We start from the raw sequence: 26,623 nt of genomic DNA on the forward strand, positions 1-26,623 counted from the left end.
CAACATTTCAATACAGAATAGTTGTAATGCTAGTTGGGAGAAACTAGTAATTGCAACATTTCAATACAGAACAGTTGTAATGCTAGTTTGGAAAAACTAGTAATTGCAACATTTCAATACAGAATAGTTGTAATGCTAGTTGGGAGAAACTAGTAATTGCAACATTTCAATACAGAATAGTTGTAATGCTAGTTGGGAGAAACTAGTAATTGCAACATTTCAATACAGAATAGTTGTAATGCTAGTTTGGAAAAACTAGTAATTGCAACATTTCAATACACAATAGTTGTAATGCTAGTTGGGAGAAACTAGTAATTGCAACATTTCAATACAGAATAGTTGTAATGCTAGTTGGGAGAAACTAGTAATTGCAACATTTCAATACAGAATAGTTGTAATGCTAGTTGGGAGAAAATAGTAATTGCAACATTTCATTTCAGAATAGTTGTCACGCTATTTGGGAGAAACTAGTAATTGCAACATTTCACTTCAGAATAGTTGTAACGCTATTTGGGAGAAACTAGGACTTGTAACATATCCCTTGTCTCAGATACTAGACTGCTGAGTGTTCAACACTATTAAAAATTCATTGGAACAAGAAGAATGAACAAAAGTGGTTACATTTTAATAAACCACTTGTCAAACCATCCTTTCTCATACATTAACAGAGTTGATAAAACAAGTCTTCTTCAGAAGTGACACCTTTGGTCGAAACTAGCCAGTCAACAGCACACTTCAGACTCATGGTCAATGGAAGAAACAAGATGTTGGGAAAATACAACCAGTACTTCTAGATTTTCACTAGTCTCGGACTAATGATTGTTTTTTGTTAGCGTTTTTTTTTAGTTGTTTAACCCTGCAGTCAGCAATATCCCAGCAATATGACTTGGGTCTGAAAATAACCGACTCTGAAAAGACATTCCAGTAATTGACATCATAAGCATTGATCCATACAATATAGGATACAATGATATGCAATAAACCTAACATGAACCCCTGATCCATAAAGTCACCTCTTACAACAAGCACAGATTGCTGGGGACCTATATTCTTACCCAGAATCTCCATGGGCATTGAAGTAACTTGTGGCCATGTCTAACCACGTAAAGGGTCCTATTTCCGCAGCCTCGGTCCTGTTCCACAAAGCAATCATAGCACTAAGACAATCGTAACTCCCATACTTTAGCATAAACTTACGGCAGTCTTAGGGCTAAGATCGCTTTGTGGAATGGGCCCAGGAAAGGAGCTCCCAGTCCAAGGATACCTTGCAACCGCTGGGATCCACCTTCAGATATAAGTTCCTTGTCTTCTTGCACAAAAGTCATAATAAATCAAATAGTGAATGGAAATAGGGGTTATGGTAAGCACAAATATGTATACAGGTACTCCATATGTAAATGGCATGTGCTTCCCAATGTGACATGTATCTGTCATATGTCTTGTTCAATCTTTACAACAACCCTGTCTGTACGTGCACCTCTCTGTTCCTCGCCTCCCTGGCCTGGACTTGATCTTCCCGGTCTCTGCTTCGACTTCTCTCTCTCGGCCTCCTCCTCCCTCGACGGTAGTCCCCATCCCTGGCCCTGTAGTCCCTGCCTTTGTCATCTCTATACCTCCTCTCATCACAGTTCAGTCTATCCCTATCTACCTCCCTACTCCAATCACAATTTTTATCAAATCTATCTCTATTTCCCCTATAATGATCTCTCTCCAATTTCTGCTCCTTCCATGAGCCTTCCATATCTTCTGATCTCTGTACACCTTTATAAACAACAGGAATGATAGGCTGGATGAATGGTCTATCCTTACCACCAAACCTCAGCTGTCCGGATTTTCTATTTCCCCCAATTCCACCTCCAAGTCTACGTGGAACCCATCCAGTCATGTTCCGTTCACATTCAAAATCCACAAACACCTCTCTATTATCTACGGTCATCTTGTTTCCATGGTTACATGCTGCACGGGCATCTTTTTCATTTTCAAACTCTACGAAGCCATACCCTTTGGAATACCCCGTTACAATATCTCGTACTAATCTACATTTTTTTATTTTTCCAAAATCTCGAAATGCAGTCCATAATGTATCTTCCTCAGTCTGTCTGTCCAGACAAGACACGAATATTGTCCTGTGTGGGTCCCCATCAACTGACTTGTTCGGTTTGTACTTAGCATTCATAGCCCTGACAATACCATTGTCATGTGGCTCTGTGTCAGTGCCATCGATACTCCCAGCCTTGAGTGGGTCATATCGATCAGCTATACCTCTCCAGGACATCCTATAGTCTGCAAAGAAATACAGAAATAGATACAGTTGTTTATTTGCCTCTTTCAATAAAGGTAGACACTTGTTCACTATCAATTTATGAACTTTGCAAAACGTACGTAATAGCTATTGGCGATTTCATCTGGGGATTATATATTATAGCTGTGAATTACATATATTGTTACATGTAAAGATTGTGGAGTTTACGAAGAATGATAAACTTTGAACATTCAATTGAAAACTTATTATCGGAAGTAGTAACATGCATAACATTTTTTTAATAATGACAACATTGGTGTATAATAATAACTTTATTGATAATTTATAACAATAATGGCTCTAGTCATGGCAACTTCCAAACTTTCGGGAAGTTGTGATCTATCGGACCGTCATTCAGGCGATGTTTCTGACAGATCACGATCTGAAAAATACTATCATGAAAGTGTATCCCGTGGATAAGCCGACCCCTTTCTACAGAATCTTTTTTCTGGTCCTCAAAATTCAGCTTATACGCGGTCATATACGGTAACACGTACAAATGTTTCAGCTGAAGGAGCATAGTTGCAAGTTTAAACAATTTAAATTAGATTGCTATCAAATCCAAAGTAATGGCAAATTCAACATAGTTTATCCAGTCAAAGAAAAAGGCTTGAGACTCTATGCAAGCCTGGATTTGTCTTTTCAGTAGATTTCAGTGTTGATAAATGGACTTTTTTTCAGAGATTTCTTGACTGATAGAGATGTTGCAAGATTTAGAAGTCAGACTAGTGGATTAAGATGAAGACTGATAACATACCCCTGTGTAAAGGAACAGGGAAAAAAGATCACCTAAACATAGATTCATGAAATAAACTGTGACAAGATTCTGTCCCTCCAAATCGTAACCATGACCACATACAGAGAGGTCTACTATCAGGATAACAGGTTTGGTTTATCATGGGCGTGTTGTATCTGCTTGTGAACTTCAGAGTGTCTTGAGGCATCATACAATTAATACAGAAATTAATGTTCTGGGGCATATTGCCAGACCACCCAAATCCACTTAGTCACCACCCACTTACAACAAGCATAGGTGAAGAGAAGTATTGCTGAGTTTCAGAGACAGTTTTAGCACACAAATTGCTTCCATTTATTATTCATCACTATGGATATTTTAAATCATTTTCAAAATTAACAAGCCAAGCAAATGACCAAACCCTCAATATTCACTTGATTTGTGATGACACTAGTGGAGCAATGTATGAAATACTAACCCTAACAATATCAATTTCTCTTCACTTCCACCTCTCAAACATATCTGTTTGTGGAAGTTACACTTGTCGGGAGTAGTGCACTTTACCGGGCGCACTTTTTCAGAACCAATTAGCGCTGTGGGGGCTCGAACACGCTTCGCCAGCTCACCAGCTCTGCTGACTAATGCGTTCATTAGCTAACGCTCTACCACTGGACCACAGGGGCTATCACATGTAATCAGTGCTCGTTGAACGGGTCATTAGAATCCCCATTAACATGCATGCGTAATTCAGTAAACAATGAATTGCGCATGCGTGTGACGTCACGGTCCGCTCTCCCATTCATCTTTTCTTGAAACCACACCCGCCATTGTTTATGTCAACATGACCGACCAATCGGATTAACCGGATTAACGCTTGAAAAGGTAAGAATTTATGGCTAACCCTTGCCCAAAGCAAGCTAACCCTAAGGACCGTAAAGGGGTGTTGGATCGTAAAGACGTGTAAGTTTCCCTAAGATCGAAAACGGGTGTTGGATCGTAAAGACGTGTAAGTTTCCCCAAGACCGAGAATGGGCGTTTGATCGTAAAGATGTGTAAGTTTCCCTAAGAACGAGAACGGATGTTGGATCGTAAAGATGTGTAAGTTTCCCTAAGACCGAAAACAGGCGTTGGATCGTGAAGCGAGAGTCACCAGAGCGTGAGGCACAGTAACGGTATAACGAGACAGCGGTGGCACTATAGCACGGTAATTGAGCGGATGGTAGAGCGCCCGGTAAACAAGTATACAAAAATCTCCGCGCTCAATGGCCTCGAGCGCTCTGATTGGTAAATATCCCCATGTGCGTTTGTTATGGTTGGAGCGCGGACCAATCACAGCACTCAACGCCATTGAGCGCGGAGATTATTTGTTTACTTCCGTGACACACAGCCGCGACTTAGCCAATATGTCGATAAAATCGCCCGATATAGGTAATAAATTCCCAAAAATAAAGTTTTGTGGCATGCAGGTCGTATTTGGAGGGAGGTGTGGAGGTATTGTGAACATGACATGCACACATTTCCATTTAATTTAAAGGGGCACTGATCTAACGCAATTCCCCGGGACTGGTTGTTGCCTTTGTTATTGTTTTTTCCCAGTGAGTACCCGGATGTAGAGCAGAAATCTAGACTAGTTCGCGACCTCTGTTGCGCCATTCGTAAGCGCATTAGTCACGTTTATGGATACCGGTAGTAATAAGAGCGTATGGTCACATTGATCAACAAAATGAAATACAGTTTTCGAGATAATAAGGAAATGTAGGTATCTTTGTGGGTAGCATCGGTAATGGTGACGAAGTTTTGATAAGTCACTTGCTTGGTAATTTTGCGATTTTCGTTTACACTATTTTGACTTGCAACACAAAGTAAATATCTCACCTGAGCATTGCTTTTTTTATAGTGTGTATATTTTTTTACTGTCAAAATGTGTAACATATTTATTAAACGTATAAATATTCAGTTATTTTACAAAGTGACTGAAAAACATTTCCATCTGTATTATTATGATAACGAATTCCAAACATTTTGATGTTCAATGTCATCACCAAGAGACTGAAAATGTTACGTTGAAAAGTACATTTCTATGTTGTTTGGCTTCTAATCCTACATAATAATCTGTTGTGATGTTTGTAGGCCCTTTTGATCGTCTTAATCAATCTGGACAGATTTTTTAGTCAAAATGACTGAAATATTTACACATTTTATAAATTGCCTGAGAGAATCACATTTTACAAATTGACGGTAATCTATACACGCTTACAAAGGAAATGACCTGTGAAAACAACGTCTATGGCGCATTGAAGAATTTCCCAACCAAGACGTAGAGAAACAAGAACGAATCGGTTCAAATGAAGGAAAACAAAATGCAAATACCATAATTACAACTTACCAAATTTATGTGTATAAATAGGCTGCTTCCTTGTTCGAGGAATGTATCCGTGAATATCCACACAAAGGAATAATGTGCCACTCATCTGCAGCTATACAAAATAACTTATTCGATGTCACGTGTCTCTGTAACTATCAAATATTCTAAAAGATATATATCGTTTCGGGATATTATAACCAGTGTTCGTTTCTCAACTGATCACTTGGATTGTTTCAGGTGTTTCACATAGGTGTCAAGTCTCAAGGGTTGGCTGAGAAAGCCCACGTGACAACTATTTTCATTACGTCCACGGTTCCTAAAAAATCCACTGAGTTTGATAACAATGAGCAACCAATCAACGTATTATCAGTTAACCCTTTGAACAAAGTATGTTGTTTTTACATCGGCACTTCACGCCATGATATGAGTGTATTCCCTTTGTTTTAGTAAACCTAGACATGTAAACACTCACTTTTGACATATCCACTGTGCAAGATAACAGTGATTAATCAATCAACGTATTTTCTGTTAATCCTTTGATGACTAGGAACGATCCGTTGATTTACCTAAAAAAGTAAATCAACTGATCATTCATCTCTTGCTGGGCTGCCACGTGCATATTACATAACGCACATTTCACCTCACTTCAAACCTGGATTTAGATTGAATAATTACCCCAGACACAATAAATGCCAAATGAGAACCTTTGTCAGGTAATCTAAGTGGTGCTACCACTAATTGTACCTGTAATAAATTCATTAACTGAGCATCAAGTGAATGACGACAAATACACAAGTGTAGGGTTATACGAGAAAATGTGGATGACAACAAGGGAGTAGTAATCGTATTATCGACGCAATCCGAAATCCGAAATCCGAAAATGCTTTCACTGCATGGATACTTTTTTTTAGTATTAAACTATAACCATCTGGGGTATTTCCAAATGACGACTTCCGATGAGCTCCGCCGTTCTTTTTGTCTGTTTGTTTAGGCTGAAGAAATTAATTAACATGCGCCCTTTGTCGAATCTTTATAGATCACATTTAACCAATCAGTGTTTATTCAAAAATGCGTAAAACAAATATTGCCAACAGCCTCCAAGTTTATTTAGCTGTCCTTGCAGACGGTAGCCCAGTCTCTGGTCACGCTCAGTTGCGTTGCGTATCATCCGGGTACTCACGGGGGAAAAACAATAACAAAGGCAACAACCAGTCCGGGGAATGGCGTTAGATCAGTGCCCCTTTAAACGATACAGCCGATTTCAACTTCGGCCAAGATGGCGAGTGATGTACCTTGTCTATTTATATATATGGGTCCAGTGTTTCAGTTCTATCACTATCCTACTTCAGGGGCCTGTGCCCTTGTCTAATGTCAAAATCAAGAAATAGAAAAGCGATAGATATCACCTTCCTGAGTGTCAATATCGATATATATACTGTACTGGATTGGCTAACAAGAGTGGTGTTACCCATATAATCAGACTGACAGTCAGTGGCAATTCTAAAATAACAAAAAATATAAGATACATGAGTGGTATGGCAAGATATAACTAACACTAGAATTGGGACCACCAAAGCATCAATCCATGTCAGTGCATCACGACTGAAGCCTTGTCATGTCAGCGAGCTCTCGTGCATGGTCCCTTGCAGAAAGTTGTAGGAGCTTTCCACCGGAAGTCCGGACAGAACAAATTGAGATTGTCGTGAAAGAGGATTTTTCTTTTATCTGAGCTTCTGTTATAGGTGTATGCTCTGATAGTCCTATAAGGGGTATAATAAGATATCCGGCAACATATATCCGACCATAAGTTTGCAAATAGCCAACTGTATATGTCGTTATTTTCTCATTATAGGAAACGGTATCACTATCGACATTTCTGGAAGCGTGACCGAGATATTGACATCTTTGACAACGATTTCAGTGTAAACTACGTACGTGCTTTACCCTTACACATTGAAACGCTTCCACTGTTCACCCCGGTACTGTAATTTAGACATGCCCATGCTTTACTTTAAACAAATGCTAATTATAGATATGACCGGTCTGTTGCGTTTGAATCCAATAAATATTCTAGGCTACTTTCTCTCTCGACTGACGGATGTCGTCAGATATGTCTCTTTATTGTGCTTGAGCACATCGTCGATATCTATATTTCCGTTTTGTTTCTAATTTGACGTAAAGAATTAGGAATATGCTGGTGATGATAAATATGGCAGATTTCAATTTACAGAGAGACGGAAATAAAAACAACTTTAGGCTCAAAGTCCACAATGACAGGGTAATGCCCTTAACAATTTGGGCAAACTGTAATTCAAATATATGTAACAAGCATTTCTAGCAGTAGTACCCAGCACATGTGCTGTCCATTTGGTCCTTTTTATTGAGCACATGTGCTGTCGAATATTTCCTAGTACATGTGCTGTCCAATCCAATTGGTCCTTATTACCCAGTTCATGTGCCGTCCAATCCAATTGGTCCTTATTTCCCAGTACATGTGCCGCCCAATTGGTCCCTATCGGGATTAAATCTCACACTTCCCATGCCAGTGTATATATTTGTTCAGTCAAAATATTATGAGGTCCCCTGCTATGAACTCTCTATAAATCAATTCAACGGCCTTCTATTTGTCTAAGCTTGATCAGCTCAATCAATAGTTGTAGTACATGATCAACTTGTCCCAAATGTGGGTTAGTGAAATGTAACTACTGGGTTCTATCCCTGCATACCTTAGTCAAAGTATTTTTGAAGTTGTAGGCCATTTAGATGAAAATATTGTTTTCTGATTTACGAATGCCAGTGAGTATTTGATGCCTAGAAATTTCAATTGATACCTACTGTATCCAATGTTATAATTTCTGTATATTCACAGCAGTAGTTTTCATTGCCAGTGTCAAGTCCAGAATATTTCTGGTATTCAAATTCCATTTGACAGCATTTTTCAAACACTCGTATTGCATAACATGTCCAGTCATTGAAATAAACATAGGTGGTGATTTCGATGAATTCAGTTGTGACTTATGTTACAGTTATGGAGGCCAAGGGAGACAGTGCTGCCACAGTTGTTTCTCCTAATCCAGCATCAGATTTTATGGATGAGCGAGGTGATGCCTCATCTCATGGAGGCAACACTCAGGTGGTAGAGACACAGGAAAGTGAAGCCTCAAATCTTGATGCAGAACCTCAAGCAGCAGAGCAGTCTGTGACTGAAAGTAAACCAGATGAAGCACCTGGGCCCACTAGTGCTGCCACAAATAATGGTGAAAAAGACAGTATTGCATCTGATGAAAATGTGGACTTGACACAAGATGATAAGGAAGGTAGTTCTGATTCTCAGAGTGAACCGTTTGAGATGCTGAAAATACCTGATCAAGGGGAGGCAACTCCAACACATTCCAATATTGGTGATGAGGCTGAAATAGTGGATGACACAAAGGACGTAGACCCAGACAGTGTGAAAGAAAAGGATGTGCCTGTGGAGAAGGAAGAGGAAGATGGTTGTATGGACATACTGGGAAATGGTTTGCTGAGGAAGAAGGTACTTGCGTTTAAGTCATGGGTTACCTCTATTATTTAGAAATAATGTGAAAGGGATTTTTAACTGTTTTAATGAGATAATCACGTTTGGACACAAAATATTTCCATATTGGTTTTCAATATTATCATCTGATATTGATGTGAATGTTATTTCACTCTGTTCCACTAGGTGACAAAGAAGGGAGAAGGCCACGATTCACGTCCTCAACACGGCGACATGGTGACACTGAAAGCTGAGGGTCGTCTTGATAATGGCACGGTTGTAGACAAGCAGGAGGCTGTCACATTTGCACTTGGAGATGGCGATGTTATACAAGGTCAGAGTTCATTCTAGATTTGTTAAGTTTATGATGAGGCATGAAGGTGATAAGGCGAAGTACACCCATTAATATGATAGTTACACACTTGTTTTCGTTTGTCGAACCCAGTCTAACCAGTGAATAACAGCTTCATCTTACTCCTCATTCCAGGCTTCAAGTTTTCACATTATTCTTCATCACAAGCAGGGTTTGACATTTCATCATTATATGCTATTATATTTTCATCACCCCAGTATGCTCTATTTCTTTTAAAAACATGTGTTTCTATAACTTACTTTATCGTCATTAGCACTGAATGGCGACTATATGAATTTATGAATGTAATATTTTTAACTAATCCTGTCTCACACCATGCATTTCTCATTCTTCTTTCGATCCTAAGTTGAAATGTGCCTAACACACCTAGCATCACCATTGTTCACCCTCACACACCTAGCATCACCATTGTTCACCCTCACACACCTAGCATCACCATTGTTCACCCTCACACACCTAGCATCACCATTGTTCACCCTCACACACCTAGCATCACCATTGTTCACCCTCACACACCTAGCATCACCATTGTTCACCCTCACACACCTAGCATCACCATTGTTCACCCTCACACACCTAGCATCACCATTGTTCACCCTCACACACCTAGCATCACCAGTGTTCACCCTCACACACCTAGCATCACCATTCTTCACCCTCACACACCTAGCATCACCATTGTTCACCCTCACACACCTAGCATCACCATTCTTCACCCTCATACACCTAGCATCACCGTTGTTCACCCTCACACACCTAGCATCACCATTGTTCACCCTCACACACCTAGCATCACCAGTGTTCACCCTCACACACCTAGCATCACCATTGTTCACCCTCACACACCTAGCATCACCATTGTTCACCCTCACACACCTAGCATCACCATTGTTCACCCTCACACACCTAGCGTCACCAGTGTTCACCCTCACACACCTAGCGTCACCATTGTTCACCCTCACACACCTAGCATCACCATTGTTCACCCTCACACACCTAGCATCACCATTGTTCACCCTCACACACCTAGCATCACCAGTGTTCACCCTCACACACCTAGCATCACCATTGTTCACCCTCACACACCTAGCATCACCATTGTTCACCCTCACACACCTAGCATCACCATTGTTCACCCTCACACACCTAGCATCACCATTGTTCACCCTCACACACCTAGCATCACCACTGTTCACCCTCACACACCTAGCATCACCATTGTTCACCCTCACACACCTAGCATCACCAGTGTTCACCCTCACACACCTAGCATCACCAGTGTTCACCCTCACACACCTAGCATCACCAGTGTTCACCCTCACACACCTAGCATCACCATTGTTCACCCTCACACACCTAGCATCACCATTGTTCACCCTCACACACCTAGCATCGCCATTGTTCACCCTCACACACCTAGCATCACCATTGTTCACCCTCACACCTAGCATCACCATTGTTCACCCTCACACACCTAGCATCACCATTGTTCACCCTCACACACCTAGCATCACCGTTGTTCACCCTCACACACCTAGCATCACCATTGTTCACCCTCACACACCTAGCATCACCATTGTTCACCCTCACACACCTAGCATCACCATTGTTCACCCTCACACACCTAGCATCACCATTGTTCACCCTCACACACCTAGCATCACCATTGTTCACCCTCACACACCTAGCATCACCGTTGTTCACCCTCACACACCTAGCATCACCAGTGTTCACCCTCACACACCTAGCATCACCATTGTTCACCCTCACACACCTAGCATCACCATTGTTCACCTCCCATCAATCTGGGTCATGCACGCTTTTCATGTCGGTTGACCAACACACGCTGAACACATGATTTCCCCAGCCAACTCATTCTCTTTCTAATCGCCACATGCTTACTTCAAGGGAATCCATTTGGTTTTCAGGGGGCAAGGGTGGCCCAGTCGTCTAAGGCGCCGCGATTCGCTGTGCAGAGTTGCATTCCTTGGGCACGCCAGAAACCTATGATTGTGGGTTCGAATCCCGGTTCGCCTCGATTATGTTTCTAGGTTTGTCAGCACAATACCTGTGCTCGTGGGTTTCACCGAAGTGGTAAATGTCTGAGACCTGCATCACTTCAGGCTTTCCTCCCACATTAAGCTGACACGCCGTGATATAACTGGAATACTGTTAAAAGCGGTGTTAAACCCCAACTCACTCACACTCACTCATTTGGTTTTCTCGTTTTCCAATTTTGTCTCTGCAATTTTTCCAGTCTTTGTCTTCCTCTTGGCGTCTTTGTCATCACCAATATACACATATCTATAAATTCTGTCATGGTCATTAGCACTGAATGGCGACTGTATAAATTTATGAATGTAATTATTGTTGGGTGTGTAATTGCCAACTGTTCATTCATTACATTTACATAGGTACAATGAGTGCACACAATACTGACTCAACACCTTACAGTGTTTATAATGGGTTCAATTCCCAGTGGTAGAAACTAAGTTTTAGTACACTAGTCCTTATGCTGATAACATATAGCAAAACAATGAATGTGAATGGCACAGTGGCTTTGCCAAGCATGAAGTAATCAATGTCTTCAATATAGCTTTTTGTCTAAACAACATATTTGTTATTTCCAGTCTAATATTTTGTCTTGAAACAAGCTTATTCTTCCTCCAGCCTGGGACCTGGCAGTGTCTTTGATGGAGACAGGAGAGCACTGTGAACTCATTACAGCAGCTAAATATGCATTTGGAGCCACCGGCAGGTATGGGAGTTGTCCTGGCTTCCGATCACTTAGTGTAGCAGTGTCTGCCAGAGTTACCTAACCTTGACGTAGTGGTATGGAGGTTGTCCTGGCTTCCTATCGCTTAGTGTAGCAGTGTCTGGCAGAGTTACCTAACTTTGATGTAGTGGTATGGGGGTTGTCCTGTCTTCCGATCGCTTAGTGTAGCAGTGTCTGGCAGAGTTACCTAACTTTGATGTAGTGGTATGGAGGTTGTCCTGGCTTCCGATCGCTTAGTGTAGCAGTGTCTGGCAGAGTTACCTAACTTTGATGTAGTGGTATGGGGGTTGTCCTGGCTTCCGATCGCTTAGTGTAGCAGCGTCTGCCAGAGTTACCTGACCTGGATGTAGTGGTATGGAGGTTGTCCTGGCTTCCGATCGCTTAGTGTAGCAGTGTCTGCCAGAGTTACCTAACCTTGACCTAGTGGTATGGCGGTTGTCCTGGCTTCCGATCGCTTAGTGTAGCAGTGTCTGGCAGAGTTACCTAACCTGGATGTAGTGGTATGGGGGTTGTCCTGGCTTCTGATCGCTTAGTGTAGCAGCGTCTGCCAGAGTTACCTGACCTGGATGTAGTGGTATGGAGGTTGTCCTGGCTTCCGATCGCTTAGTGTAGCAGTGTCTGCCAGAGTTACCTAACCTTGACGTAGTGGTATGGAGGTTGTCCTGGCTTCTGGTCGCTTAGTGTAGCAGTGTCTGCCAGAGTTACCTAACCGTGACCTAGTGGTATGGGGGTTGTCCTGGCTTCCGATCGCTTAGTATAGCCATGTCTGCCAGAGTTAGCTAACCTGGATGTAGTGCTATGGAGGTTGTCCTGGCTTCCGATCGCTTAGTGTAGCAGTGTCTGCCAGAGTTAGCTAACCTGGATGTAGTGCTATGGAGGTTGTCCTGGCTTCCGATCGCTTAGTGTAGCAGTGTCTGCCAGAGTTACCTGACCTGGATGTAGTGCTATGGAGGTTGTCCTGGCTTCCGATCGCTTAGTGTAGCAGTGTCTGCCAGAGTTAGCTAACCTGGATGTAGTGGTATGGAGGTTGTCCTGGCTTCCGATCGCTTAGTATAGCCATGTCTGCCAGAGTTAGCTAACCTGGATGTAGTGGTATGGGGGTTGTCCTGGCTTCTGATTGCTTAGTGTAGCAGTGTCTGCCAGAGTTACCTGACCTGGATGTAGTGCTATGGAGGTTGTCCTGGCTTCCGATCGCTTAGTGTAGCAGTGTCTGCCAGAGTTAGCTAACCTGGATGTAGTGGTATGGAGGTTGTCCTGGCTTCTGGTCGCTTAGTGTAGCAGTGTCTGCCAGAGTTACCTAACCTTGACCTAGTGGTATGGGGGTTGTCCTGGCTTCCGATCGCTTAGTGTAGCAGTGTCTGCCAGAGTTAGCTAACCTGGACATCGTGGTATGGGGGTTGTCCTGGCTTCCGATCGCTTAGTGTAGCAGTGTCTGCCAGAGTTACCTAACCTTGACGTAGTGGTATGGAGGTTGTCCTGGCTTCCGATCGCTTAGTATAGCCATGTCTGCCAGAGTTAGCTAACCTGGATGTAGTGGTATGGAGGTTGTCCTGGCTTCTGATTGCTTAGTGTAGCAGTGTCTGCCAGAGTTACCTGACCTGGATGTAGTGCTATGGTGGTTGTCCTGGCTTCCGATCGCTTAGTATAGCCATGTCTGCCAGAGTTACCTGACCTGGATGTAGTGCTATGGAGGTTGTCCTGGCTTCCGATCGCTTAGTATAGCCATGTCTGCCAGAGTTACCTGACCTGGATGTAGTGGTATGGGGGTTGTCCTGACTTCCGATCGCTTAGTGTAGCAGCGTCTGCCAGAGTTACCTGACCTGGACATCGTGGTATGGAGGTTGTCCTCGCTTCCGATCACTTACGATCGCTTAGTGTAGCAGCGTCTGCCAGAGTTACCTTACTTGGATGTAGTGGTATGGAGGTTGTCCTGACTTCCGATCACTTACGATCGCTTAGTGTAGCAGCGTCTGCCAGAGTTACCTTACTTGGATGTAGTGGTATGGCGGTTGTCCTGACTTCTGATCGCTTAGTGTAGCAGCGTCTGGCAGAGTTACCTAACCTTGACATCGAGGTATGATAATTAATTTAGCATCAATTGATAACGATATGTCATATGACTAATTGTATGAGATGAAAGCTCCCTAACAGTGTGGATAATTGCTCCTGTCAATGTTTTGTCAGGTTCTGTCTTTAGTATTTACTGACTATGACTACTGACTTTGCTGTTATACTGCTGTTATTGTACTGACACTATCAACCACTTGTTTGCCTTTGTCATGCAAATTACTTGTACACCACTATAATGACTCTCAGCTGGTACCACAGTGTGAATACTTTTCATTCACTGATCATGTCAGTCATAGATGTCCCTTTCAAGTAGGTATTTGTGATGCGTCACTTACTTTGATCAAATGGAATATATTTGGAATCTGTTTGATTGGCTCTCTCTATTCCTGCTGATACTTCAAAATGAGATGCTAATGTAGCTTCTTCTTGTGGACATTGCAGAGAGCCAGACATCCCTGCTGATGCCACCATCACGTACACCCTGGAGCTCGTCAGCAAAGAGCAAAGCCCCATGCTCAGCAGCCTGTCGTTGATAGAGCGCTTGAAGAAAGGGTAGGTTCATGCTGAGAATTTCACATGGCGTATATATGCTCTTGGTTGATGCTAGAAAATCAGCTTATTAGGTTGACAGAGAAACAAATGTTTTCTGGGCATCAGGTTTTCATTTTGACACCTGTGACTTGGGCCTCTATTTCTATTTCATACATTTTATTTCTAAATAATATATTCAGGGTTCTGTTATCTATTCCTAGAAAATATATCCCTGGTTTAACAAGTTACAGGAAGTGACGACAGATTGTAAGGGCTTCTAAGCCAGTTTAACAGAGAAGAAGGATGAGCTGTTGCAGACAATTGGTGTCTTGGTCACTAAGGCTGAAGAAGCTGATCTGTTACCTTGTTTGATTTAGGGCGGAATGTAAAGTTGACTTCCGTTGGTACTCAGAGAACTCACCCAAGTATTAATAAAAGTTTTAACTTTCATCGACTTGTGTTGATATATTTGATGTAAAATATCCTCATGTGTGATTCTTTGTTTATCATCTAAAATCATTCTTTGAACTTTTTTGAGTTTGTAAACAATAATAACCTGCGTCCTGAATGAAGTTACAATTACCTGCAAAACATTATACAATTTCATTGCAATCTAATTAAAAACATATCTTATAGGACAACCTATTACGGGGCATGCCGTATTTTGAACTTATCAGAGTTTTATTGAACTCACCAAAGTGATATCTCCCATGGGAGCCAGTTTTGGATAAAAGGTTTGTTTTAGGCTAAAATCAAAAATAGTCTTGGTTCTCAGGCACTGCCCGCATCATCATAAAGTTCGCCGCACGTTTCGTTTTTATTTCCATTTTTGTCACCACCCCAATCCTTAGATATTTCGAGTCCAACGGTAGTCAAATACTGTATTCCAGTATTTTACTCATGAAGGAATACATTTCTGTAGGTAGGCCCTTTCCCAGGTTGATTGTTCACAATTGTGTATTGATTAAACAACTGTTTATTGGTTACATACTAGTTTGAACAACTAAAAAAAAAAAGATACCTCCCGACCGCACTATATTTTCGAAAAACATTGCTTGAAAACCATTTCTTTTATTTTTTTAAGCCTTAAATAAAAAATATTGGTCCTCCCTCCATCATCACCATAAAAGAAGCTGTTAACAGAGTCTCTGTTATGTTTGTTTTTCTCTTGTTCCCAGGGAAACAAAGCGAGAGAGGGGCAACTTCCTGTTTGGAAGGAAGGATTACACTGGAGCCATTAACTCCTACTCTAAGTATGTTCCAGGCACGCACATGGATGATGCCTTTCTGTGTTGATGTACACTTGTGTCATTAATCATATAAATATTCAGTATGTTATTCTTGGAGATTTCTTGAATTAATGTCCACATATCTTGCTTTATGGAGTATAGTTTTGTGATCACTTGTGAATTTGTCAGTTTCAAGTTTCGTACGCCACTTGAGGAAACAAACGTTGCATCTTCTAGACAGAGACAGGAATTATCGTACACTGGATATATAAAGAACTGAAACACAATGGTTAATATTCAATCTGTTAATATTTCGTTGACTCACTAACCCCAATTACAATTAATTTCAAGACTGATTAATCACTCAGCTTGTAGTTTGTCAGTGTTATGTCACTAGCATGTAATGGCAACAGTCATACATGTATATGTGTGTATTCTCCAGGGCCATTACGGTACTGGAATATCCTGGCAGCACTGATGGCGCCGAGACCAACACATTGCAGGAAGTCTTGGACTCCAAACTCAAATGCTACAACAATTTGGCTGCTTCTCAACTAAAGGTAGGTTCATTTCACACTGCAGTCTCGCATGGACATATGAACACCATGACATAACTCAATTCTGTTTCACACAGCCTTGGAGGAAGAATAACCAATATAGGATGGCGCTTGGTACTAAGATCCTGACCGTTCTGTTCCACACAGCCTTGGAGGAAGAGTAACCCATTATAGGATGGCGCTCGGTACTAAGATCCTGACTGTTCTGTTCCACACAGCCTTGGAGGAAGAGTAACCCAATATAGGATGGCGCTCGGTACTAAGATCCTGACCTTCTGTTCCACACAGCCTTGGAGGAAGAGTAACCCATTATAGGATGGCGCTCGGTACTAAGATACTAAGATTCTGTTCCACACAGCCTTGGAGGAAGAGTAACCCATTATAGGATGGCGCTCGGTACTAAGATCCTGACCGTTCTGTTCCACACAGCCTTGGAGGAAGAGTAACCCATTATAGGATTGCGCTCGGTACTAAGATACTAAGATTCTGTTCCATACAGCCTTGGAGGAAGAGTAACCCATTATAGGATGGCGCTCGGTACTAAGATCCTGACTGTTCTGTTGCACACAGCCTTGGAGGAAGAGTAACCCATTATAGGATGGCACTCGGTACTAAGATACTAAGATTCTGTTCCATACAGCCTTAGAGGAAGAGTAACCCATTATAGGATGGCGCTCGGTACTAAGATCCTGACCGTTCTGTTCCACACAGCCTTGGAGGAAGGGTAATCCATTATAGGATGGCGCTCGGTACGAAGATCCTGACCGTTCTGTTCCACACAGCCTTGGAGGAAGAGTAACCCATTATAGGATGGCGCTCGGTACTAAGATACTAAGATTCTGTTGCACACAGCCTTGGAGGAAGAGTAACCCATTATAGGATGGCGCTCGGTACTAAGATACTAAGATTCTGTTGCACACAGCCTTGGAGGAAGAGTAACCCATTATAGTATGGCGCTCGGTACTAAGATACTAAGATTCTGTTGCACACAGCCTTGGAGGAAGAGTAACCCATTATAGTATGGCGCTCGGTACTAAGATCCTTACCGTTCTGTTTCAGATTGATGCTTATGATGCAGCAATCAGGTCCTGTGAGGGCGTACTGAAGAGTCAGCCAGACAATGTCAAAGCCTTGTACAGAATAGGAAAGGTAGACACAGAAATAGTTTCTGAAGATGCCAATTGTTTTATAACGTATGAAGAGATTTATGTGCACAAGCTAATCTAGATTGTTGGCATTTTGCTCTTTACAAAATAACTTCCTTTGACATAACATCTCATACTTGTAACATCTGGTTTAAATGGAACTTGGGTAGTGATATTTCTCATGAAGGTGTATTTTATATTTATTTCCAATTGTGAGCTGTTACTCTGTTGTTACTGATGGTCGATATCGTCTTATTGCAGGCATACAGTTCAAAAGGAGAGAATGAGAAAGCTTTATCTTATCTGAAGAAGGCCTTGAGTATAGATCCAGCATCAAAGGTGAGGTTATGTCTGTGTGTGTGTTTTGAGATGTTTATTCAATAAGATGTGCTGTTGTCCTCGTGACAGTGAAATAAGTGGATAAATGTTAATCAATAATTTGATTTCACCATTCCTCATTCACATGATGGGGAAATAGCATTCCGGAGGTCTACAATTACATGTGTTCAAAGGAATGTCATTCCACAACTTCGATTTTCCTGGGAGACGTACTGTGCTGTCTGGATAAAGAGGGTTCCACTGTCCAACATGTATTGTTTGGATTAAGAGGGTTCCACTGTACAATACATGTTGTCTGGATTAACAGGGTTCCACTGTACAACATATGCTGTCTGGATTAACAGGGTTTCACTGTACAATATATGTTGTCTAGATTAACAGGGTTCCACTGTACAACATATGTTGTCTGGATTAACAGGGTTCCACTGTACAACATATGTTGTCTGGATTAACAGGGTTCCACTGTACAGCATATGTTGTCTGGATTAACAGGGTTTCACTGTACAATGTTGTCTGGACTAACAGGGTTCCACTATACAACATATGTTGTCTGGATTGACAAGGTTCCACTGTACAACATATGTTGTCTGGATTAACAGGGTTCCACTGTACAGCATTTTTTTTTCTGGATCAACAGGGTTCAACTGTACAACATATGTTGTCTGGATTAACAGGGTTTCACTGTACAGCATATGTTGTCTGGATTAACAGGGTTCCACTGTACAACATGTTGTCTGGATTAACAGGGTTCCAAAGTACAAACATGTTGTCTGGATTAACAAGGTTCCACTGTACAGCATATGTTGTCTGGATTAACAGGGTTCCAATGTACAACATATGTTGTCTGGATTAACAGGCTTCCACTGTACAACATATGTTGTCTGGATTAACAGGGTTTCACTGTACAACATATGTTGTCTGGATTAGCAGGGTTCCACTGTACAGCATATGTTGTCTGGATTAACAGGGTTTCACTGTACAATGTTGTCTGGACTAACAGGGTTCCACTGTACAACATATGTTGTCTGGATTGACAAGGTTCCACTGTACAACATATGTTGTCTGGATTAACAGGGTTCCACTGTACAGCATTTTTTGTCTGGATTAACAGGGTTCCACTGTACAACATATGTTGTCTGGATTAACAGGGTTTCACTGTACAGCATATGTTGTCTGGATTAACAGGGTTCCACTGTACAACATATGTTGTCTGGATTAACAGGGTTCCACTGTACAGCATTTTTTGTCTGGATTAACAGGGTTCCACTGTACAACATATGTTGTCTGGATTAACAGGGTTTCACTGTACAGCATATGTTGTCTGGATTAACAGGGTTCCACTGTACAACATATGTTGTCTGGATTAACAGGGTTCCACTGTACAGCATTTTTTGTCTGGATTAACAGGGTTCCACTGTACAGCATTTTTTGTCTGGATTAACAGGGTTCCACTGTACAATATATGTTGCCTGGATTAACAGGGTTTCACTGTACAACATATGTTGTCTGGATTAACAGGGTTCCACTGTACAACATATGTTGTCTGGATTAACAGGGTTCCACTGTACAACATATGTTGTCTGGATTGACAAGGTTCCACTGTACAACATGTTGTCTGGATTAACAGGGTTCCAAAGTACAAACTTGTTGTCTGGGTTAACAAGATTCCACTATACAACATATTTTGTCTGGATTAACAGGGTTCCAATGTACAACATATGTTGTCTGGATTAACAGGGTTCAAATGTTCAACAAATGTTGTCTGGATTAACAAGGTTCCACTGTACAGCATATGTTGTCTGGATTAACAGGGTTCCAATGTACAACATATGTTGTCTGGATTAACAAGGTTCCACTGTACAGCATATGTTGTCTGGATTAACAAGGTTCCACTGTACAACATATGTTGTCTGGATTAACAAGGTTCCACTGTACAGCATATGTTGTCTGGATTAACAGGGTTCCAATGTACAACATATGTTGTCTGGATTAACAGGGTTCCAATGTACAACGTGTTGTCTGGATTAACAGGGTTCCACTGTACAACATATGTTGTGGTGATGCCAAGTTGGCTCCCCCTATTGTCTGTCGGAGATAGTGGTGTGATCTGTCTTGTAGACCCGATTGCCTGTACACCCCTTAACACATGTTAGGCCAGATTTCTTGATGCTATGTCTGACTAGCGTCAAGGGGTCGCATCTCCTGGTATATTTGCCTACTCATGACTTCTTGACACAAGGCAGTGTTAAAGATTCTTTTATTTGTATCACTGTTTAACATCAGCTTCCTGGTGTATGTCTCATGGTTGTCATCTCTACAGGCAAGTGTATCTGTGCCCAGAATAAGTTTTTAAAAATTTTACTTTTATATAGAGGATATTTCATGTGTCGAGTGCAATATCATCATGTTTCTCCCATCAAGAGACTTTGGGGGAGACCCATGAAGATCCGGGGTAGAATAGGTCTTCAGCAACCCATGCTTGCCGTAAAAGGCGACTATGCTTGTCGTATAAGGCAACTAAGGGGATCGGGTGGTCAGACTCGCTGTCTTGGTTGATGCACGGTCATCGATCCCAATTGCGTGGATCGATGCTCATGATATCAATTCACTGGATTGTCTCGTCAAGACTCGATTATTTACAGACCGCCGTTATATAGCTGGAATATTGCTGAGCGCGGCATTAAACAACAAACCAACCAACCAACTTTGAGGGAAGGAGGAGGAGATATTGGTGTATCATCCCACTAACCTACTGGAGATGTTTAGGATGATTACTAAAAAACTGTACTCTTCATTTCTGCGAGTGATTTTCAGAACTCTTGAATGGTGTGAACTATCAGTAAGAATACATCACTATTGAATCTAGTGTCCTGATATGTAGTAATTGGAAGTGTTCTTCCATTTTTACAGATTATCCATGCAGAGTTGTCAAAGCTTAGTCAGAAGTTAAAGGCAGACACGGACTCTGAGCGTGCAATGTACCGGAGAATGATGGGAGCAAATAAGCCGTCAAAGAAGCCAAGTGGTGGTCCATCTGTAAGTAGATGTCAGTCTTGACCTAGTGGTTCTTAAATATCAATAACTAGATGGCAGTCTTGAATCTAGTAGTCCATCAGTGAGTCGACGTCAGTCTTGAATCTAGTGGTCCATCAGTGAGTCAACGTCAGTTTTGAATCTAGTGGTCCATCAATATCAATAAATCGACGTCAGTCTTGAATCTAGTTGTCCATCAGTAAGTGGACGTCAGTCTTGAACCTAGAAGTCCATCAGTAAGTGGACGTCAGTCATGAACCTAGTGTCCAATCAGTAAGTGGACGTCAGTCTTGAATCTAGTGTCCCATCAGTAAGTGGACGTCAGTCTTGAACCTAGAAGTCCATCAGTAAGTGGACGTCAGTCTTGAACCTAGTGTCCAATCAGTAAGTAGACATCAGTTTTGAACCTAGAAGTCCATCAGTAAGTGGATGTCAGTCTTGAACCTAGTGTCCCATCAGTAAGTAGACATCAGTCTTGAACCTAGAAGTCCATCAGTAAGTGGACGTCAGTCTTGAACCTAGTGTCCAATCAGTAAGTAGACATCAGTCTTGAACCTAGAAGTCCATCAGTAAGTGGATGTCAGTCTTGAACCTAGTGTCCAATCAGTAAGTAGACATCAGTCTTGAACCTAGAAGTCCATCAGTAAGTGGACGTCAGTCTTGAACCTAGAAGTCCATCAGTAAGTGGACGTCAGTCTTGAACCTAGAAGTCCATCAGTAAGTGGACGTCAGTCTTGAATCTAGTGTCCCATCAGTAAGTGGATGTCAGTCTTGAATCTAGTTGTCCATCAGTAAGTGGACGTCAGTCTTGAATCTAGTGTCCCATCAGTAAGTGGACGTCAGTCTTGAATCTAGTTGTCCATCAGTAAGTGGACGTCAGTCTTGAATCTAGTGTCCCATCGGTAAGTGGACATCAGTCTTGAATCTAGTTGTCCATCAGTAAGTGGACGTCAGTCTTAATTCTTGTGAGTCATTCTTTTTACTTTTCGACCTGTGATTAATATATGTATTTGAATACTCGCTGTATATGTCTGCATAGGCATACCCGAGAAAGAAGTGTCATTGCTTTAATGGTTCTCCTCTGTTGCATTTCAGTGGTGGAAGATGCCCCTGATATTTGGTGGTGTGATGGCAGGAGTAGTGTCTGTGGGTCTCGCAGTAGCGTACAGATACGGCCAGCACTGACACTGACTGCTCCAATGTCAAGAAGCGGGACAGAACATTGTGACACAAGGGGCGTGACAGTATAAAACCTGTGACAGCTGGGGGCATGATAGCGTGACACCTGTGACAGCTAGGGGTGTGGCAGTGTGACATTGTGACAGTGAGGGGCGTGGCAGTGTGACATTGTGACAGCTTGGGGCGTGATAGCGTGACACCTGTGACAGCTGGGGGTGTGGCAGTGTGACATTATGACAGCGAGGGGCGTGGCAGTGTGACATTGTGACAGTTTGGGGCGTGATAGCGTGACACCTGTGACAGCTAGGGGTGTGACATTGTGACAGCTAGGGGCGTGGCAGTGTGACATTGTGACAGCTAGGCGTGTGATATTGTGACACCTTAGGACATCACAGTGTGACAGCTAGGCGCATGACAGTGTGACATTGTGACAGCTAGGGGGTGTTACAGCTGGGGGTGTGGCAGTGTGACATTGTGACAGAGAGGGGCGTGGCAGTGTGACATTGTGACAGCTTGGGGCGTGATAGCGTGACACCTGTGACAGCTAGGGGTGTGGAAGTGTGACATTTTGACAGCTAGGGGTGTGACATTGTGACAGCTAGGGGTGTGACATTGTGACACCTCGGGCGTGACATTGTGACAGCTTGAGACATCACAGTGTGACAGCTAGGGCCTGACACTGACAGCTATGGGGTGTGACAGTGACATTGTGACAGCTAGGGGTGTGGCAGTGTGACATTGTGACAGGTGTGACATTGTGACAGCTTGGGGTATGGCAGTGTTACATTGTGACAACTAGGGGCGTGAGAGTGACATTGTGACAGCTTGAGGTGTGACATTGTTACAGCTAGGGGTGTAGCACTGTGACATTGTGACAGCTAGGGGCGTGACAGTGTGACATTGTGACAGCTAGGGGTGTGACAGTGTGACATTGTGACAGCTAGGGGCGTGACAGTATGACATTGTGACAGCTTGGGGCGTGACAGTATGACACCTGTGCATTGAATCCTTTTGAGACATTAATTACGATTTTCATTCACCCCTTCAATGAGGATGAAAACAAGATGAAATATTCTGGATGTTTAGATATATAACTAACCATACCATAAAGTTAACATTTGTCCAGAATGATCTACTACAGGAAATGTGAACTTGTTACTTGTGCATATGGATTGACCAAGGAACATTTGGAATAATCTCAAACCTGAAAGTTTGTGAAGAATGACAGTGTACCAATCATCCAGCAACTACTCTACAGTGGAAGGGAGGTAACTCAGGACTACGACGTATGATGTTAGTCGCAGGAGTTGTTTGGTTAATTATTTACTGCAGAGGAGGTTGTAATTGTGCAATAAATTTGTAACAATTGTGTAAGTATAACAACATGTTATACAGAAGACATGTCTACACATATTCCCAACCATTCCTGACCAACTCGTGTTATTCCGGGACAAGCCAAATAGCGACTTGTGCCCCTCTCGTGGCCATTTTTGCGACCAGGTTCTGTCTAAGTGCAAAGGGGGCATAGCTAAACAAATAGTCAACTTGTTGCCTAATGATCCATGTTTATTTCCCCATATATTATAGTATTTCGGATGCAATTTAAAGCACGTCGGGACATACGGTATTATACAGTATGAGTAAACACATATAACTGTATGTCGGGTATATTTGTAGATGCAAGACATATGTAAACACAAAAATTATTCCTGAGGGATTCTTAGACCGAAGAAGTTGAAGTCATACACGCATTTTGATTGGTTTGTCATATTTTCGCACAAAACATTTATCAAAAGGGGGGATGAGTCTTCTTGCAGGTTACGGAAAGGGGCGAGTGGTGACAAATAATTCCCAGCTGCTTAAAATACCACTGGTATATTTGCTCTCAGTGTGTTACCAGTTGTCTGCTTTGGTAGATATTGTATACAATGTATCTGTGAAATGGTTGTCAAGTAAATGAGACTCTTTATGAGTGATGGTTATGACAATCAAAAGGAGCCTGATGATTATGGTTTTTAATGGCTGTGTTATTTTTCTAACATTCAAATGTATTTACGACTTTTTGTCGCATGTTCTGACATCTTGTCTTACATCTGTCATGATTGCAGGCAAACATTAAGTCATGAATATGAGAATTATAGTGCCAGCATGTTGTTTGAAATTTGTGCGACAACTTTATCAAGATACCGCACATGAGTTTACATACACTGAGAACATTATTTCAACTAGTTTCTACTTATGACTATATCATACTGCTAATCGGATATCAGAAGATGAATTAAACAGAAAGAGAATACAGATTCATTCCAACATAGTTAAGTGTATAATGATAATCTTTTTTTGAACACTTTTATCTTGCAAAATTACTAGTGGAACTTAGGTGGTTGTATTACTGAAAGTTGAAAGATTTGCATGGTTTTATATACCAGAACCTTATGTCAGCTTTCCATGTGTTATAAAAGAACATAGTCAATAATCTTAGAAATGTTCATGCACTATGCGAAGATGCCTGGAATTAACTAAAAGGGAAACCCAGCTGGGTTATCGGCTATAAATAGAGTCATCTGAATAGATAATGTGTGTACAGATCATAGAGATTTTGTTGCCAGGAACCTGGAGTGCTGTGTAACACATTGTTACACTTATGGTTGAGAGCGAGATATGGCATTGTGGAACTTTGGGGGATACCAGTAACTGACATGAACAAGCAGGACTGAGTTTTGGGATGATAAATAATAAAAATATACTTACTGGATGTGGAACAATATATATCATCAGATGATATGTTTTCCGACAGCCATGTTTATTGCGTTTACTTCCACTGTAACGAGGGTTGTGTCACACAGATATTGTAAATACTCAGATGATGGCATGATTTTAAGATAAAGTTGTCTTTTATAAGTGAGCGAGATGTTTTACGGTTGTTCTTTTGATAAGCGAGAAAACTATGAATGTTTAAGTATCCGAAAACCCATAACAAGGGTATACTAACAATTCAGGAATCTGTTATTGTTTATAAGCAGAGGTCAAGGGAAAAGAACCATTTTGGAGTTTTTGAATGTGGTCTTGCTTCCTGAAGTATTTTGATGTTTAGGATCTCAAGTATCGTAAATCTGTGTACGTTCTTCATGAATGTTGACATGTGGAGACCAATCCCCAGTTATCTCCCCTAACCAACAATGTTCATGAATCTTCACAGCTTTTACATGGACATCGTTTCCCTGAAAATATATTATGCAAATCTTCCCAGTATGTGCCCTCCCCAAATGCATGTCATATTTTTAGGTGACCCTCCCCAGTCCTTGTAAATTTTTTCATGACCCTCCCAAAAAGCAAAAGCACTTTATATTTTATTATGAAACTGTCAGTTTTTTTATGACCCTCCCCAAATATGAGTATTATTTTAATGACCCTCCCTAGAGACTGTCATATGTTTTGTGACCCTCCCCGGATTCCTTCTGACCCATGCTGGATTTCTTCTGACCCACCCCACTTTTTTATAAATGACCGGTACCGAAGGAGTAATCTGCAGGCCAATACAAGGAAGTATGTAACATGTGTCTGTCCAAGCACACGTCTCATTTATACTTGCAATGTGCATATATTCATCTGTTGCAGTTGATTTGTTACTGAATAGTGCAAATGATTGTAGACTTTTAGATATCTTGGCCCTGTTCCACAAAGCGATCTTAGTGCTACGACTGTCCTAAGTCTTTGTTAAAGTATGGGAGTTACGATTGTCTTAGCGCTAAGAACACTTTGTGGAACGGCACCCAGTACTATATGCATCAACCTCCAACATGGGACCAGGCGTACAATGTGAATAGCTTGTAATGATCAATTGCTGTATATTATAATGTGAATTGTATTGTTGAGTGAAGTCTGTACTCCAGAAATGTGCATTTGGAAGTTCTGGTGTTGAAAGCAAGGATCAGTGTTTGTTATAACTGTATTTTAGCAAGATTGTGATGGATGATTTGATAATTAAATTGCATACATCAACATGTTTGTTTGTTTTGAAAAGTCGACTGTCCTTCAATCCTGATCGGATAGTTGGCCATATTGGAGAACCTGTTTCTGGTCATTACTCACCTATTTTTTTCAAAATGAAATGAAATTTGGTATATTTTTGTTTGTTTGTTGTTAAACGCCACACTCTATGCAATATTCCAGCTATATGAAGGTGGTCTGTAAATAATCAAGTCTAGACCAGACAATCCAGTGATTGATATCATGAGCATCGATCAACACAACTGGGATACGATGACATGCATCAGCCAAGTCAGAGAGCCTGACCACCTGATCCTGTTAGTGGCCTCTTACAAATTTGGTACATATGTAGTTATTAGTGGTATATTTGTGTTATCTGAAAGTTTGATCTTGACTTGACCTTTGCACTTCAACCATGCTCCTAAATTCTCTGAATATGCATTTCCTTGCACTGTGAACATCTCAGCTGGATCAATGAAGT

At 41.6% G+C, this 26,623-nt stretch overlaps 2 protein-coding genes across 2 annotated transcripts; one reads left to right on the top strand and one right to left on the bottom strand.

Moving 5' to 3' along the window:
* Positions 1-352: 352 nt before the first annotated feature.
* LOC139469668 (U11/U12 small nuclear ribonucleoprotein 35 kDa protein-like) lies at positions 353-7,064 on the bottom strand. Its single transcript, XM_071251907.1, has 2 exons — positions 6,958-7,064; positions 353-2,283 (listed from the first exon to the last, which is right to left on the bottom strand). Exon 2 carries the CDS (start codon positions 2,273-2,275, stop codon positions 1,451-1,453), a length of 825 nt encoding a protein of 274 aa, XP_071108008.1. The 5' UTR covers positions 2,276-2,283; positions 6,958-7,064; the 3' UTR covers positions 353-1,450.
* Positions 7,065-7,247: 183 nt separating this feature from the next.
* On the top strand, positions 7,248-26,208 carry LOC139444343 (peptidyl-prolyl cis-trans isomerase FKBP8-like). Its single transcript, XM_071225319.1, has 11 exons — positions 7,248-7,334; positions 8,430-8,938; positions 9,107-9,254; positions 11,964-12,051; positions 14,581-14,691; positions 15,849-15,923; positions 16,342-16,459; positions 17,516-17,605; positions 17,863-17,940; positions 20,851-20,976; positions 22,069-26,208. Exons 2-11 carry the CDS (start codon positions 8,432-8,434, stop codon positions 22,156-22,158), a joined length of 1,431 nt encoding a protein of 476 aa, XP_071081420.1. The 5' UTR covers positions 7,248-7,334; positions 8,430-8,431; the 3' UTR covers positions 22,159-26,208.
* Positions 26,209-26,623: the final 415 nt, after the last annotated feature.

The sequence above is a fragment of the Haliotis cracherodii genome, unplaced genomic scaffold (assembly GCF_022045235.1).
Source record: "Haliotis cracherodii isolate W230 unplaced genomic scaffold, xgHalCrac1.p SCAF_1, whole genome shotgun sequence".
In the NCBI taxonomy this organism is placed as follows: domain Eukaryota; kingdom Metazoa; phylum Mollusca; class Gastropoda; order Lepetellida; family Haliotidae; genus Haliotis; species Haliotis cracherodii.

Coding starts and splice junctions, on each gene's coding strand:
- LOC139469668 (XM_071251907.1), bottom strand. CDS start 2,275: ATGTCCTGGAGAGGTATAGCTGATCGATATGACCCACTCAAGGCTGGG.
- LOC139444343 (XM_071225319.1), top strand. CDS start 8,432: ATGGAGGCCAAGGGAGACAGTGCTGCCACAGTTGTTTCTCCTAATCCA. Junction 8,939..9,106: donor ATGGTTTGCTGAGGAAGAAG/GTACTTGCGTTT, acceptor CTGTTCCACTAG/GTGACAAAGAAGGGAGAAGG. Junction 15,924..16,341: donor GCCATTAACTCCTACTCTAA/GTATGTTCCAGG, acceptor TGTATTCTCCAG/GGCCATTACGGTACTGGAAT.